Source organism: Oryzias latipes, chromosome 15, assembly GCF_053564925.1.
Source record: "Oryzias latipes strain Hd-rR chromosome 15, Olatipes_Hd-rR_3.1".
Classification (NCBI taxonomy): Eukaryota; Metazoa; Chordata; class Actinopteri; order Beloniformes; family Adrianichthyidae; genus Oryzias; species Oryzias latipes.
This window is the reverse complement of record NC_136251.1, coordinates 18,476,680-18,494,545: the sequence shown is the minus strand read 5'-3', so window position 1 is coordinate 18,494,545 and position 17,866 is coordinate 18,476,680. Positions and strand designations below refer to the sequence as shown.

Genomic DNA, 17,866 nt, shown 5'->3' with positions numbered 1-17,866 from the left:
CTTTGTTTACGTTTTCTCTGGGCGAGTGTGTGAATTTGAACATGGAGTGCTGGCCTGTGTGGCAGTAATCCACGCTGGGCAGCTGCGCTCATTTGTATTCAGCCCAGAGGCACTTCTGCGTGTCTCACTGATTAAGTATCAGAGATGGAGGGAGAAGTGAGGAGGAGAAAGAGACAAATACGGGGAGTGGGAGATAAAGCTCAAGAGAGAGGCGTCTCCCTGTTGGTAAATAGTTTGTTAATGTCTTTAATCCCATTAAGCAGGAGGGCAAGGCTGTCCCTCTCACATAACATGCATTATTATAGCATTGCAGTTCTTTTTTTTTCTCTTCTTCTTCACCACTCCAACACCGAAGAAGTGAAAATGATTTGCCCTCATAAACATTTGTTGAATGTAGTATTGTGAGCTATTAAGGAGGACTGAGGGTGGCGGTAGGGAGGCATAGTGAAAATGAGATGCAAATCAAATGAACATCGTATATTTTCAGGCATAATTTGCCAACAATTATTGTTTTGACCTGGCTCCTCAGCTGACAAAAGAAAGCTGCTCCCTCTGAGGAGCAGGAAATCAGCATTTCAAGTGCTCTTGGGTTTGAAGAGCAAAGTGAGGCAAGGCGTGATTGCTGCACTCTGCAGAGAGGATCAGACATGCCGTGATTTTATACAAGAAGTGAAAACACAACAAAGGTCACAGCAAAGGCTTGCTTCTTTGTCTTTGCATTTAAAGAGCAACTCAATTGTTTAGCTCTTACTCGTTCAGATTTTTCATGGAAAGATTTTAATAAAGGCGGTTGATTAAAACACCTAAAACTGGTTTTGTGTGGTGCAATTCCTTCATAAAATATCTAGGTATGGTAATGTATAATACAAAAGCCTAAGGCAGTAAGGAAAAAAACATGAGTAAATTAATATTACTGAGTAAACAAATGCAACTACAGACTTTAACTTGTTAAATTGTTTTATAGTAAAACTGCTAAAAACCACAAAAAAATAACAAAAAAAGTCATTAACTTAGTTTGATGAATTTTCCTTTACACCTTTTGTTCTGTGCAGGCCAAAACAGTTCCCAACTTAATTTAAAATTTGTTAAAATTGTACAAAAACAGTAGAAAACTAGATTTGTGGCTGAAGAGCTGATGTACGTGAAGTTGTAGGAAATAATTACAAATATTTTACCTTGGAAATAAAATGTCTTAACACAATATAAAAGAAAAGTCAGAAGTTAAGAGTTGATTTTAATGAAGAAAAAAGTTGGTGACAGTCAATCATTTGCAAAGCAACATAGAAAAGCCCCTCTGATCCAGTATGAAACAAAACCCTTGGATTACCTGCACTTATGCCTCTTCACCTCCTTCCCACACTTTCCATGAGTCTGGACTGTTGACCTTAAGCACTAAAAGTCCTCCACCTTCTTCACCTCTGCTCCCTGCAACCTCTGTTCCACTTGACTTCCTCTCATTTACACAAAGAAACTGTGTCTTGCTGCAGCTGACCTTCATTCCTCTCCATTCCAGAGCAAACCTCAATCAACAGTGAGAGCTAAAAAAACAACCTCTACACCTGCTCTCTGCTCTCATTACGGATCACATTTCATCCATCCATCCATCCATCCGCGCATCCGTCCATCCATCCATCAGTTTGTTCATCCATCCTCCCATCCATCCATACATTCATCCGTCCATCCATCTACCCATGCATTTATCCATCCATCCCTCCATCCGTCCGTCCATACGTCCATCCATCTATCTATCTATCCATCCATCCATCCGTCTGTCCATCCATCTATCAGTTCATCCATCCATCCGTCCATCCATCCGTCCATGCATTTATCCGTCCATCTATCCGTCCGTCCATCCATCCATCCATCCATCCATCCATCCATCCATCCATCCATCCATCCATCCATCCATCCATCCATCCATCCATCCATCCATCCATCCATCAATCCATCCAACCATCCACCAATGCATTTATCCGTCCGTCCATCCATCCATCCATCCATCAATCCATCCAACCATCCACCAATGCATTTATCCGTCCGTCCATCCATCCATAAATACATCCATCCACCCATCTAGTTCCGCTCATCTGGGGCTAGGACTGGGCAGCTATTTAAGCAAAGATGTCCAGACTTCCCTCGCTCCGGCCACTTCCTCCAGCTCCTCTGGGGGGACCCCGAGCCGTTCCCAAGCCAGCCCAGAGACGTAGTCTCTCCATAGTGTCCTGGGTCTTCCTCGAGACCTCCGCCCAGTGAAGTCTGTCCTCCTGTCTGATGTCCTCTTATCTCTCAGTCCACCATATTTTTTTGCCTAACATTTTCCTTGTTTACACACCACTGAACTTCATCATTCCCCCACTAATTCTCCTGATTTTGCTCAAATTGGACATGTCACCAACACTACTGAAGCTTGTCCAGGGGGTCTAATGATTCATTTTAGCAACAACAATCCGATTCATACAATAATTTGTGGTTGCTCATACAATTCATTGTCAATATTGGTTCAATTCGAACGATCTGATTCACAAAGCTATAATTGATTCATCTTTTGCCAGAGGTTCAACCAATGTTACTTAGAGATGAATACCTGAGTACTGAACAGTGCAGGGGAAGCTTTGCAGAACGCTTGTGTTTCTTGCAAGATAATCAAACTTAAATTAAATATGTGTCTAGACAAAGAACAAAAACAAGAATTAATAGCAAACCATTAAAATTTTAATTACAAGTTCAGTCTACTGTTACTTTTCCACATCAAAATGAAACAGGCAGAAGATTATTAGAACATTAACTTTACGGTCACATGATGTCTTTTTAAAATTCAAAGTGTTTCCAAACATTGGACTGTAATGATGGCACTTAGTTGTTTGTTTTTACGTTATAGCAAATAAACCTACTGCCCTTTAATTCCAATGGTATTTTTCAATATTAATTCATTTTATTTTTATTTTGAAATGATGATAGAGCAATTCGATTAACAACAAAACACAAACAACAAAAGTATTAATAAAAAATCTCATTCATGATTGATTTCACACATAAAGACAACACATGGGCACCGGTAGCATGAATAATATTGAACCTTTTCTCCTGAAGATGACGTTAAAGTAGCATTCAACGTAAAACGACAGTGGAGAATCCAAAAGTCACACTCACCTACGCATAGGAAAAGTCTGTGAATGTTAGAATTGATTGACTTTTTAATTGACTAATCATGTATCAAATTTGATCTTGCTTTTGTCCAATCATAACAGAGAACAAAACATTTGCCCCGCCCTCTAAAGTAGATGTTGAAAACGTCATCACCCAGCCTCTGTAGCTTTAGCCTAAAATTAGCTTGATGTCAAAATTGTAGAGACCTTATACTTAATCGCGTGTTTATTCTTTTCCAACCGACAGTCTAAGTAAGGGGGGTTAATTTTTGATGCTCCGTATCAAAACAGTGCCAAAAATGTACATAAAAGCCTTATTCAGATGCAGAGACATGCTGAAAGGAGAACTTATCGAGTGAATGCTGGCTAGCCTAGTCCAAGCTAGCTGAAGAACAGGGGCCGAAAACACGTAGCGAAGGTGAAGCTTGTTAACCCGAGCCTGGCTTGTTTGTCGTACCTGTCGTAAACACAAGAACAGAAACGCATTGAAACAACTCCAGTCCTTTCTGTCAAAGTAAGTATAACGCTTAATCTTTTTTCTTTTGGGGTAAACTCGCTAGCCGATCGTTAGTGTTGGCCAGCACTTGACAACTGAACTTCGTTAGCTAGTTATCTTAAGGCAGGAGTTTTAATTCTAGATAAAGACAGTTGTCAGAACTAAAAATGGATCAGAACCAGGACTGAGGAGTCTTTGTTTGTCCAAACAGTGTATTGGATCTGCTTGTCTTGTGTACGACAGATTTGTTTAAATGCTAGTAACGTTGTGTGTTTGAAACACGATTACGGTAACGAACAACAACCGCATCAGACTGTAACTAGTAAAACGATTAGCTTACTTGATAAACAAGGTTCAGTGATTAATGGCTGTTAAGACAAACGTTGGCACCCATCAATTAGTCAACATTTAATTGTAGCTTAAAATATTGTCATAATAAAACACGTGAGACAGATATACAAGAAGCTATAGCTAAGTTCATGTATTTTTATGTGGCGTATTTTCAGAATATATTTATCTAGAGAACCCACTGTAAGAATATCAATACATACTTATCCTATATAGCCATTCAGTTTTTTAAATGAAAATGCTAGTAATTTCTGTACCAATACAGAAATTATTTTCCTTTTCCCCCCCACCACGTTGTGTGTATTTTTATTTTATTAGTGTTTGATTGTGCACTTGGCATTGTTCTAGTGTGGCGGCGTGTGTTCGAGAAATGGCATCATCATCGGTGCCCTGTTTGTATTGGCACCCTGATGTGAAATCTTGCACTAGTCATGGTGTTTAAGCCTCTGATTACTGAGTCCACAGGCTTGTCCAAAGACGTTCATCTCCATTTATTTGTGTCTGAATCATTTTATTCAGAAATACATACTCACATTCAATAACTTATACAAAAAAATTATAAAAAAAAAAAAAATCAATAGTTTTCTGTCTAAAGGGAAGTCTGTGCAAATGATATATTAAAAAAAAACGTTTCCTAAACTTACTGTTTACAATTGTATAAATAAAACTTTTCAAAATAAAAGTACTTTAAAATATATTTTCTTTGTTTGTTCCAAAGAATCTTAGATGTTTCTTCAATCATTTTCAACATAGGGAAAGGTTTCCACTTTTGTATTTCATTCATTCTCAACTTCTGATGCCTGGAAGGCAAATGAAAGACAGTCAGGCCAAAGACAGAGAGTCTGTATATGCAATTACACATACTCTTTTTGTTGCCAAGAAACCACTCATAGTCTAGTATAACATAACTCACTTACTTTCCTCCACTTTGAATATGGTCTGATAGACTATACTCTGTTAAAGTAATGTCATGCCTCTGATACCCCTGCACTCAAAGATCATTCTGGTGTACAGAAAAGTTATGTACAAAAGACATTTTAAACAGCAAAAAGGTGCTCAAGCTGTTTTTATACCTTTTTGAAACTGACAGCATTGTTTATTTGTATTATTATTATTTTAAATATCTGTTAGTTTGTACTTTATTTAAAGTAATTTGAAATCATTGTAGCTCATAGTATTTACATGAAAAATGCAGATGTTAAGTTATTTAATTTCCAAACTAATTTTTTCTCATTTTGTTTTGTTTTAAAGCTATGTAGACATTGACTTATTGTGCCATAAATTAATGTGATTTAATGAATGAAACTAGGTTATAGAAAGAGGCATGTTGGTTCTTAACTTGCATTTTTGTTTTATTCTGCTCTTTTAATTTAAGGTAATTTGGGATAATCTCTGAAAAATGATTTTATGGTTCACTACCAAAATTATCATAGTTTATCTTGTTATTCAGATAATACAATGACTTAGAATCTTCTGATCTAATTTCATCAAATTATTTATTATTTAGTATATGGTCACAAAAAATTAGTATTTTATTCTAGTTGGTTGATACTTTATTCAAACATTTTTAGGTTTAAGGTAAAGTAACATCTAGATATTAATATATCATATCCTGTTCACTTTAGGTGATAAAAAAAGTTACACCAGAGCTTTTATGTCACTAGTACGTATTAGTATTAGTGTTTGCTGGGTTATTCTGTGTCTGTGTGGATCCCATCAGCAGCTCAATATTAAATTGAGTTAGCTTGTTAAAGCTGTCCTGCTTGTCTGATGTCTGAGAGCCGTGGTTGTTCTGTGCTGCTCTTTTGGCCTGCTTTCAATCCTATCCTCATAATAAGCAAATAAAGAACAATTTTTATGACATGACAAAATCAGTTTAAGATTCCGTTTTGCCACTTTTGCTTAGCGATAAACCTAAAATGTTTCAGATCTCCATAAATGAGCACATATAAAAATGACATTGTTGTGTCCGTCTCATCCCATGTAGCAAGCGTGAGCATCTTCTGGTTGTTGCTGTGAAAGCTACACAACTGCAACTTTTGCACTGTGTAACCACATCACTCTTGGTGATGTCATCAAAGTTTGCTGTAATTGTTTGAAAATAGCTTTTGATAATAATAGTATTTAGATACAGAAAACACAATTTGTCTCAAATATTATGTCGTCCCACCACCTTTTAAAAAAATCAATTTATATCAGATTTGGCCAGCAAATACCCTGGTATTCCGTCCTAAACACAATGGAATTAAAAGCATTGGTTCGCAAAAATGCTCCTTCTTACAGTTGTGACCACACAGACTTCAATGCAAGTTCAGTTTAGACTTTTTTTTTTAAATTATATAATTCCTTCCCTATTATGAAATTACTCCAAAGGTGCCTCTTGACCTCTTTGAAACAAATAGGTCAAAAGGCACCTTTTATTAACAAGTTTTTAATTACTTGTAAGAAGTTTTTAATAATTAATTTCTTTTAATTGGCTTTTAGAATGCATGGATAGTTAAAGAACTATATGAAATTGTAAAATATGCACATTTTCACTCTAGATAATTTAGTAATAATGTAAGCTCAGCTATTATACACAGTGTTAATCAGTTATTATAGATCGGTACGTCCCTGCAGAGGCTGATCTTGGTTCTTGATAGATTAAATGGGTTAAGCAATTCTTGTCAATTTTTCTATTCATAGAGGCACTGTTTAGCTTTTGGTGCTCATTGCATGGTGTTACAGACCCCTGTGGATGCAGAGAATACTGTCATTATCGACTCAACAACACAGGAGAGCTTTTTGAAAATGACCATTGACACAACAGTCAGTCACCTCTCTAAATCTTTTTTTTTTTTGCTTGCTTTTCCTTTTAGTAATTGGTTTAAACCAAGCTGAGCAGATGAGGATTTTGTGTCTTGAAACTTAAAGCCATCATTCTCTTATATTCGACTGTATACATGGTCAGGAGAGGGCTTGACCTATGAGTAAACTTGAATTGCATTCATAAGTGTCATATTGACATTTACAGCTATAATGTATTTGCTAGACTGAGTATTTCCGTAACAAAGGCTCCATTCATCCTCAAGACGATCAATAGAAGTGTATACATTCCTACATTATGTCAACAGTAAACATAGGCTCAATAAAGAATCAGGCTCTACTGTCAAACAGCTAACATTCATTAAGCTAATGTAGGGGCAGGTACTGTCAGATAACTTCCTCTTGAACACTTTGGAGTTTGTTAATGCTTTTAGTATCTAGCTATGGCTGGCCAAAGAAGCTTTTAAAGTTACTCCTCAATCTTTGTAAGCCTGAATGGCTGGTCTATTTCTGAAAATGTTGAGCAATGGGCTCTGTTTAGATGGATTATTTGTTTGCTCCTATTAAGTAAACATTATAAACAAGATATGCAATCCTTAGAAACAGCACAAAAAATGACAGGCAGTCTAGTATTTTCCCCAAAAACATGTTGGGTTTTCGCAGAGTTCAAATTTCAAGACTGTCATCCCGGACCTGAAATCTATTTTTTCTGGCTGGAAGTTCACACTCTGAATGTTTGTTATATTTAGTTTGAACTAAAAGGAAATCAAATGAAGCAGGTCAAAACATCTCTTCACTTGATCATTGACTTATTTTGTTGAATAAGTAAACCTCTACCAGTGGGCTGTAAAGATGCAAACCTCATTTTTGTGTTTGCTGCATGGAACAAACAAGTTGAAAGTAAAACTGTTATTCAGATCTATCTTTGAGCAATTTCATTACAGTATTGAGGTGTGTTTTGTTGGCGTGGATTCTTCCACAATCTAGAGGCGAATTTCTAATGAACTATTGCCGAACTATGTCCCTGAAAATGACGGGTTTTTGATTTTGGCTAAAAATTGCATACGTAATCATAATTAAAAGACCACTGGGAACCCTTTTAAAATACATAAAGATAATCGTATTGGGACTTTAACATATCTATTTATTTAGTTTGAAACGTTTTTGTTATGTACTTGAAAAAATGCTTTTTCATGAATGTATCATCATCATAACATCGTTAGATATTTACTTTCCTAATCAACTCTGTCAAAGCTCTCTTTGTAATATTTTCTTGGTGCTACAGTAAGTACAACCAGGGGGACATTTAGCATAAGACAAATATAGACTTTCTGTTTGACTGTTGCAGCTCTTGGTTTCAGTTGAAGCTTTTCACAGATCGCTTTTTATCCAGGATCCAATGTTAAGGAGCACATTTTACTTTTAAATTTTTAAAAAACCTTTTTTTGTTTTTGTCTCCAACAGGTAGCCGTGGATCTGTCTATGGTAAAGCAATGGGTGCATTCCTAGACAAACCCAAAACGGAAAAGCATAACTCGCACGGTGAAGGAAACGGTGTGCGCTATGGGCTGAGCTCCATGCAGGGCTGGCGGGTGGAGATGGAGGACGCTCATACAGCTGTGCTGGGGCTTCAGACCCCCGGTATGACTGACTGGTCTTTTTTTGCTGTGTACGACGGTCATGCGGGATCAAAGGTTGCCAACTACTGCTCTAAGCACCTTCTGGAACACATAATCACTAGTAGCTTAGGAGATGGAGGTACACAGGGCTCTGAGGCAGGATCAGAAAGCTCTGGTGGTGAAATTCCAGCCCCATGTCCTCCTGCAGTGGAGGCAGTGAAAGCCGGGATCCGTACAGGCTTCTTGAGGATTGACGAGCACATGCGCAGCTTCACAGACCTTCGGAACGGCATGGATCGCAGTGGATCCACCGCTGTGGGAATTCTTCTATCACCTGATCACTTCTTCTTCATCAACTGTGGGGATTCTCGAGCTGTTCTGTACCGCAATTCCCAGGTGTGCTTCTCTACACTCGACCACAAGCCTTGCAACCCACGTGAGAGGGAGCGAATCCAGAATGCAGGGGGCTCAGTGATGATCCAGAGAGTTAATGGGTCACTGGCTGTGTCGAGAGCCTTGGGGGACTATGATTACAAGTGTGTGGACGGCAAAGGGCCCACAGAGCAGCTGGTCAGCCCTGAACCCGAGGTGTTTGTTATGGTTCGGGCACCTGAACAGGATCAATTTGTGATTCTTGCTTGTGACGGAATCTGGGATGTCATGTCCAATGAGGACTTGTGTGAGTTTGTGAAATCTCGCCTTGAGGTGTGTGATGACCTGGAGAAAGTCTGCAATGAGGTGGTGGACACGTGCCTTCACAAGGTTTGTCAATGTTTGTTGTTGTCTTTTTGCTTGTATGTCAAAACCTGTTGTTGTTTTCAATTCACTGTGTTTAGAAAGCGCCGTTTCATAACTCTAATTTAAAGTCCCATTTCTTTCATTTTTTGATGTATTTTTAAAGTGTTTGTAGTGGCCCTTTAACTATAATCATGCCTTCTAAGCCAAAATCAAAATCCTGTTGCTTTCTAGGACATAGTTTCTGCAGAGCGGCAGGAATTACTTAGAAATGCACCTCTGAGTTGTGGGCGGGACCGCTTGTTACTGCGTGCTCTAGTTTACACTCGCCTGATTTACAGTGATTTGAATGAAGAAATACTCAGAAAGGCTATTTTAATCTTAATTTTCTTAAAATATAGCTTCCATTATCATCATCATCATAAAAATGCAAGAATTACTATAATCCAATGTGTTCATTCCAGAAAGACCAAGTAATTTAGTTGTTTAAATAGTTGATTATTTCAGTGACAGATGTCATCAACGTACTTTTAGTCATGTCTTGTATTGAGCATGCAGCTAGATAGAAAGATTTCCTATAAAAAAATAAATGGAAAGCAACCTGTAATCATCTTCTGCTGTCACTGGCACAAAAAATATTAATGGGATAAAAAGACATTTTTTGGAAAGTTTAAAAATGTGTAAACTGGTAAGATTTCACCACATCTTTATGTTAAAAGTGTAAAAATTGTTTGTGTTTTGTTTTTCCCACAACGAATAAGTCAACTGTCCCACTTAACTCAAATGAGTAACTTTGGTCTGCAGATAATTAGATACCAATAACTTAGGGGTCAAATCACATTATGAATTATGGATGTCCTTATTTGGTCGGAAATGTTTTTCCCCACCTGATTCCCAAAAAAAAAACCTCTGCATAGGTTGTTCTGCTTTCACTCATGTCTTTTTCTGTTTGTTTCCTCTATGAAAATGCCACTTAGGGAAGTCGGGACAACATGAGTATTGTGTTGGTGTGTTTGCCCAACGGTCCCAAAGTATCAGAGGAAGCTGTGAAGAAAGATGCTGAGCTCAACAAATATTTAGAAACACGAGTGGAAGGTAAGAGTGTATGAATGATGAATATACATATTTCCTGTGTTTTAAAAGGTGAACAACAATTCTGGTATTTTCTTAATCAAAAGTGCCATTGTTAAAAGGTTAAATTCTGATATCAGGCAAATAATTTCAAAATGTGAAAGTGCAGGTTACATTTGTAAATCATTTGAAAATGAATAACATTTGCAACATTAACTCATTTTGTAATGAAATATGAACACAGTACAGATTTAGTAAAATCATGTCACATTGTAGTAAAAGCAGCTGTAGTGAAATGAGAAACTTGAGCAAATATTTGCTTCCTGATGAGACGATAGAAATGTTTGCAGAAGACCAACAGAACACATCCCTCTTTGTAGTGAATGAGTCTGTGTAGCATTCCTTAAAATCTGAGACTGGAATCTTAGGCCTCGTTTCCACTGAGCAGAATGTTGCGGTCTGGTCCGGTTCCATTATAAAATGGACCCATTAAACGGAACCGTATCACTTTTAGGCCCCCGTTGGTCCATAGAAAAATGGAACAGAAGGGTTTGGGTGGAGCTACTGTTGTCACACGAAGGTCGTTACGACAAATGAAAGAGCCAAACCAGCACAGACGAATTCTTTTTGCCGACTTGTACAAATTACTAAAGGCCAAGTGGGGAGAAAAAATGAGCTGCTGGATGACCTCCATTGTTATTGTTGATGGTTTCTCTTTTGCTGTAGTCGCCAAGCTATGCAATCAGTCTACACTCCGCATAGGCCGTGACGGTCCAGCTTTGAGTGGAAACGCTCACCTGAATTGCCTGGACCATTCTAAACCGTACCGCTCAGTGGAAACGAGGCTTAAATGTCTGGTTTGTGCTGCCCAGCAGAGTCTGAACAGGACACCATTAGGAAAATAAAACTCAAAATGTTTTGCTTTCATGGTTGGTGAGCCATGACTAAGATGACTTTGGATCAGAAATTTGTGATAATGGTTCAGAGTTGGCTCTGGTGTCAGAAGGAGGCCAGTCCAGCAAGTTGTACTTTTATAAGCTGCTTGTGTTTGTTTTGCTTAAGTAACTTTCAAAAATTAGAAGAAAGATATAAATGGGAGTGAATGGAAAGCATTTACTGAACATCGGTGAATTCTCATCATTGTCTCCACTCAGCTGCAGGCTCCCTGCCTGTATGGGTTTATCTTTATGTTCTTTATCACCTTTTTGGTTTCGTCTTCTTTGCTCAGTTTTTCTTTTCACAGACGCTTCTGCTTATCATTTGCTCTGATTTGATTTGTTTAGTCTATATTTGAATTTTCTTTTCAGTCTTTTTGACTTCTTTCTCCTTTATTCCATCCTTATATAATCCTTTGTAATTCGTTTCCTTTCTGCAGAGATGCTGTCTCGGCCCGGAGATGAGGGCTTACCAGACATCGTGACAGTGATGAGGAACCTGTCCACCGACAGTGGAATGCCCCCCCTACCACCAGGGGGTGGTCTCGCCAGCAAGTAAGCGTTGTTAACCTTTTAGGGGTTCAAATCCACTCTGGTTTTACTCATTCTTTGTGCATTTTTCTGCATTATTTCATTAAAAGTAGCATCTTGAATAAAAGACTGACTCAGTGTTAAAGCTGAGGAGTCCTGTAAAGAAAGCCCACCTAACTGCGTAATACAAATACCACCCAGGAAACGAATGTAATTTTAGAAAATCATTTAAATTGGGGGGTTGTTACTTAAGGACAAAGTGCAATTTTTTGTTTGTTTGTGTTCTTTCTGCAGACGCAGTGTTATTGAAGCAGTATACAACCGTCTGATCCCATACAAGGAGGAAGATGGAGTAAGTAGCTCTAAATGCTATGAAAGGGACTCATAGAAACCAGCCAAATGTTGGCGCTTCCAAGGCAACAAAATCAATGAGTTATCATCTGTCTTTCAGTTTATCTTTAATACGCAAATTCACTCAGAGAACGTTCTGCTTCTGTTGATGAATACTGTGTGTTCACAGCAGAAAATATGATAAACTTCTCAGATTACTTAAAGGCCATCAGGCTTTTTGTCTTAGAATCTGTGTCTTACATCGCCTTTGAAGTTCTCATAAAGATCTTTGCATTCTCGACTGACTCATTTTTTTGTCTTAAGAACAAAATTATCCAAACAATAGTTTCAGCACTGTGGTGTATATACGAACAGGGCTAAAATAGTCAACACAATACTCTTCCCCCCCAAAAAAAATATATTTTAAACACACTTATGGACAGGATCTGAAAAATCTCAGGAAAAGTGTTTTCTAATGAAAGCGGCGGTCCTTTTCTGCTGCACTTTTGTGCGTGGTTATGCTGTTGCTGATGGCTGGGAGTGTGCTTGTGGGGATCATGATGATGGATTGAATGATGTGTTCCTGAAGTGTCATAGTTGGACTATTCTAGAATCCCTTTGCATTGTCAGACCAGGTCCACCGTTTATGGAGCTGCTCGGTTCGCTGAACGTCTGTCTGCTTGTGTTACCAGAGTTTAGGTGTGTGAATGTGTGTGTGTGTGTGTGTCTTTGTTTGGTAGCTTTTAGTGGCTGTATTTTGTCTCTGTCTCTAAGGAAGATGGCTTAATATAACAGTTTGATATTTGTACACACATGAATAAAAATAAAGAAATGACCTAATATACTTTGACTCTAAAGTATGAGTTTCTTGTCAGCCTTTAGAGTTCTAAATTAAAATGAAGTATTTATCAAAGCAGTTCTTGTTCTGATGGAAGTAGGTACCTGTGTTTAAAGTGTATCTGTAGATGCTGGGCAGGTTAAAAACTAATTTTAAAGGCTCTATAGTAAAATAGTGCACACTTAGGCCCAGGTCCCACCAAATGCAGCAGCTGGTCAGAAGATGGAATGTGAGGCAAATAGAAGCCTGTTTCATGTGGTCCCACTGAAAGCAGATGGTTCACGGCGGGTTCATCAATATTTTAATTACTAGAAGAGCTGCTAAACTTTGAGGAAAACGCAGGTTAACGATAAAAGTACAAACCTAAAGAAACAAACATTTGAGTAATCCACAACAGATTAGTAATTGAGTTTATTGCAGTCAGAACCTTGGGTAACATTTTGTACGTTGTTATAAACACCTAAATAATGTCAATTTTATACTGTCGGGTATGATCCTCACAGTATAAAGTGCTTGCTCCTTAATATACTGGGTTGCTCCCATTGATTGTATATGAGAACTAGACTGAGTTAGCGTGACATCACCTGTAGAAAATGGCTTACTTCCAGCTCCAGTGAGATAAAGTTGGATCAGTTACCATGTTTTGTTACCATAAATTGTCCGTAAGCAGTGATTGGTCCCAGTCGGTATGAGGCAACATTTCAAAGGCAACCACTCTCACCAATCAGGAGAGAGCTTGTCAGAAGGCCACACCCCTACCACTTGAAAGTGAGCTCAAGAGAATCTGCCAAACGTTCAACGTGAGACCACCTTTTTGAGACATCTTATTGGTCAGCTTATAACTTGAATAACCTTCAAAACAGAAAATGTGAAAAAAAACTAGCATTAGCAAAAATATGTTTAAAAAGGTGGCAGAGCAAGAATACCGGTAGTTATTCTGACAAATATAATGACTGAGCTGTTTATTTGTCAGTTGTAGTCTATAGGATTTTGGCTGCTCTGAACCAGTGGCTGCTTCCTGTTTGGAACGGGAGAGGGGAGGGGTCGGTCCAGTTCTCTGGGTGCTCTTGGCGCCCCTGCTACTGCCAGTGGGGACACTGATTGGTGGCTTCTATTTGAACGGTGTTGTTGAACAAACCAGCCTTGCAGTGTTTGGTGGGACCGGGCTTTGAACCCAAACGCACACATTTACGCTCATACTTCAGGGATGTATCAACTTGTCTAACTGTGTGTTCACCCTCTGATTAACGCAGCCCTCCTGTTTCATTTGGTAAGTGATCACATATATAACTGTTACACCCCCTCCACCCCACCCTGTTCTTCCAACCCCTCATGCATACAGCCACATCTACACACACACACACACACACATTCTTACAGGCATGTAAGTGGTGACCTGTGCAGCATATCCCCCCGTCCCACCTTCATCAGTCTACTCTGTGCTCTGGTCTACTCTGTAGCATGTGGAGCTCCACTTAGGTTTAAAGGGGTGAGTGTGTGTGTGTGTGTATGTGTGTGTTTGTATGTGGACACAGCTGTTAACATTTGATGAAGGTAAAAACTGATGGGGTGTTTGTAGTCTCTTGTCTGTCTCTCTCTCTCACGTCACAGGTACACAGACACGCATGCACCTGTCTTACACGCATGTCTCACACAGATTTCCAGCAGCTGCACGCAAACATGACCGGTCTCTGTTTTTGTGTCGATTCCTGCACTAAGACAAAACGGCCAGCGAATCGGGTCGTTGGTGTATTCCAGAATGAACTGAGGTTAAAGTGTGCCCTGGTGCTATCAGAGTCCCGTACTTTTAATTTATTTTAGTGAAGATGTTGATGTTGGTAAACCGAAAAGTCAAGATTGGGGAAAAAAAATAACAGGAAGTGACTTTACTGTTGTTTGTGTGTAATTGCTAATAACGTTCCTTCTTTTTTTGTCTCCGTTTTTCTCTGACCCTACTTTTCTCATCACTCTTGGTCCATGATTTGGTTTCATTTTCTTGCTCTCCTTCACTTCTCCTCCTCTCCTCCCCTCTTTCGTGTGTTTCTTTTGTGCAGAGTGGAGCAGATGTGGAGTGTCCCTGGTAGCTGTCCAGCACAACCCCACCCCCAAAAGACCAGGACCACTAATCCACACAAGTTCACACCCATTCGCATATTTTAATATCACTGGGATTTCTTTCTTTTTTTCTATTATTGTTTTATTTTCTCTCCCCACTCAGAGGTTATTCCAAGCTAAAATTTTGCTTTTAAAAAAATAATCACCTCAAGTGGACGAAATGAGGACTGCAAAAACAACAGATTTTTTTTTTTTTTTTTTGTTTTAATGAACAAACGCGGAGGAGAAAAAGCTGCACTACAGAACTGCTTACAGTACAAACATAAAGACAGAAGCAGAAAAGCACAGTTTTTCTTGCTTTTTTGTTGTGGATTATTAAAGACACTGTGTGAAGCTCTGCTCTTACGGCTTTGAGACTTTAGGGTGCCTTTCAGACCTGAGAGAGGGCCATCGGCTGCCATTACTGAAAACCAGCCAAGGACTTCTGTGAGGCCTGGAAAAGACGAAAATAGTTTGTGGCATTAATTGTTTTCAAGCTTAAAGTTTACTAACTACAAGCGGGAGGCTATCGACCACACAAGCATGAAACTCCCCACATAGGCTGCACTGTCAAGTTGGGTTTCAGGGTGTTTTGGCATTACTGGGACTCCAAGAGTGCTGCGTTTCATCCACTTGTGCACACGGGCCTCTGGAGAACGCCTTACAGCTCGCAGCTCTGAGGCCTGAGCAGCCTGGAATCCACACGGAGACACGGGGCAGACGTTTGAGTCCTTAAGGCTGGCTCCCCCTCATTCCTGAATTCAAACAGGAGGGGCACCTCACTGCAGCTTCTTCTTCTCTTTTTAATGGACTGAACAGGTTTTTGTTTTGTTTTTTTTGCCTCTCTATCCTTTTGCCTCTCTGCTCTCTGCCTTCTCTATAACAGAAAAGACTGCAGTCATTGACATACGCAGAAGGTGTCAGTATCATAAGCTTTTGAGCCTGCTGTTAAGATCTAGAGAAAAATTATATATGAAATACATAAATATATATAGATAGATATATTATATTTTGATTTGTTTGTTTTAGTAAATTCCCAGCCATTGTATTGATGTGGCCTAACATGCGTGCGGTCAGTGTGAGTGTTTTGGTGTGCACACATGCGTATAAGAATAATAGAAAACGGCATGTGCACACGTCCTGACAGAGCAGCGTTCCAAAGACGGGGTGTGAGGGTCAAGGAATTTCAAACTCACCTTCCTCCTCTTGACCTGGTTTCCTCAACACACACACACACACACACACACACACACACACACAGTCCTGCTCGTGCTACAGCCTGCCTTTTCCAGCTTGCATTCTGTCTGCTTAAATAATGCCTATTTTCAGGAAAGAAAAGTGTGATGTACCTTTTATTTTCATTGTTTTAAATAGGGTGGAATATATACATTGCTTTTGTAAGTAATACCAATGTGATCCTGTTACAAATGGTCATGACTGATGAGGGGAACAGAAATGTACTTTGTGGAGCAAATTGGGAGAAAAAATTTTTTTTTGTGCCTTTCAAAGGCGTTTGTAGACGCAAAGGAGTGAAACTGTGGCAGAAAGAACACAAACTACACCTGGAGTCGTGCTCCCTACGATTGCTGTTTTTAGTTTTTTCCACAACATACTTTATGGACTTGCATGGATAAGCACTAAACTTATAAATATCTGAAAAAAGCAACAACAGCTACCTTTGTTCAGCAGATGTATGCAGCCACAGCTAGATAAGTGCATACTTTTTGTAGAACTTTTAGCTTGATTTAACACGTTTGAAAAAGTTCAAATGTAAAATACACTTTGAAATCGTCTAGAGACTTAATTCAGCCCGCCTCCTGAAGTGGCAGTATTGAAAGAAACCAGGTCCAACAGAGATTGCTAGCTGATTCATGTTCTTGTTTGTGGTACACTTTCTCTTGGTGCCATATGACAAATAGGTACTTGAATGTGTAGTTATTTTGCTTTTTTCTTCTTCTTCTATTGATACTTTTTTTGCGGTGGAGGGAGGGTGGGTTCTTCTGCAGCCGGTGGTTTGTGATCGAGGGAGGAGTGTTTTTATTCTGTGAGATGCACTGGGGGACTGGAATGATGTTCAGTGTGGTGGAACACAATGTTGGAGAGGAACGGCCGAGAAGAAAGACACCTTCATCAAATGTTTTTTAATGTTATTGAGTTGAGTTTACTTACTTAAATAGTGGTTTCCAGATACAATTCAAGATTATTTTCTGATTTTTTTATTTTATTTTTTAGACATTGTGAGGTTTTTACCACATTGAACATATAGGTTGGTATTTAAGCTATATGAAACACTGGGAAAGGTGAAGATTTACGGGAGGGAAGAAGCCTTTTATTTGTCGGAATGTAATTCGAAATGACTCACACTGATTCCAATGCATAGACTGATCACAAGCAGAACTGCCGCGTCACATTCTCTCATCAGTCATCTAATGACAAAACAAGCTCTTATGGGTTCCTTTGTTTTGAGGAAAAACAACAAATTCATTGCTATAAATGTGGAATTTGTTGTCAAAGCTTACCTAGAGAAACATCAAGTTGTTTTGAGTGACGTCTGAACAATTTCACCTTGATTTGTGGCTATGAAAGGTTGAGTAAAGAGAGTTCTAAAAAACCAATGGTGTGATGGACCGGTCAGTTATTCTGGGACAGCTGGTTCGATGAGGAAACCAGAAAGGAAGAATTTTGACAACACAAGATGGAAACATCTCTTGTAATCCTTTAAGAATAAAAAGAAATATTTCTAATTTATGTCCTCCTGGTGTCTTCTGGTCATTCCTAAAATATATTTATTATTGACTGCATAAATCTCAGTGTAAATGTGTTTCTTTTCACTTTAGTATCTTTTTTTTTTTTAGACAAAAGAATGAGTCAACTTTAATGTTATGACATGAACTCAGAGGTACAGGTTTGAGCATTTG

At 38.8% G+C, this 17,866-nt stretch overlaps 1 protein-coding gene across 2 annotated transcripts; it reads left to right on the top strand.

The window, feature by feature from the left end:
* The first annotated feature begins 3,279 nt into the window (after positions 1–3,279).
* ppm1ba (protein phosphatase, Mg2+/Mn2+ dependent, 1Ba) lies at positions 3,280–17,696 on the top strand. 2 transcript variants are annotated; one of them, XM_011484308.4, is made up of 7 exons: positions 3,280–3,660; positions 8,260–9,176; positions 10,127–10,244; positions 11,596–11,710; positions 11,981–12,038; positions 14,108–14,124; positions 14,909–15,137. In XM_011484308.4, coding segments are annotated over exons 2-7 (1,197 nt in total). In that variant the 5' UTR covers positions 3,280–3,660; positions 8,260–8,288; the 3' UTR covers positions 14,910–15,137. The 2 variants fall into 2 exon arrangements, with proteins under 2 accessions (XP_011482610.1, XP_011482609.1); XM_011484307.3 differs by lacking the exon at positions 14,108–14,124 and having other exon boundaries at positions 14,909–17,696.
* The last annotated feature ends 170 nt before the right edge of the window (positions 17,697–17,866 follow it).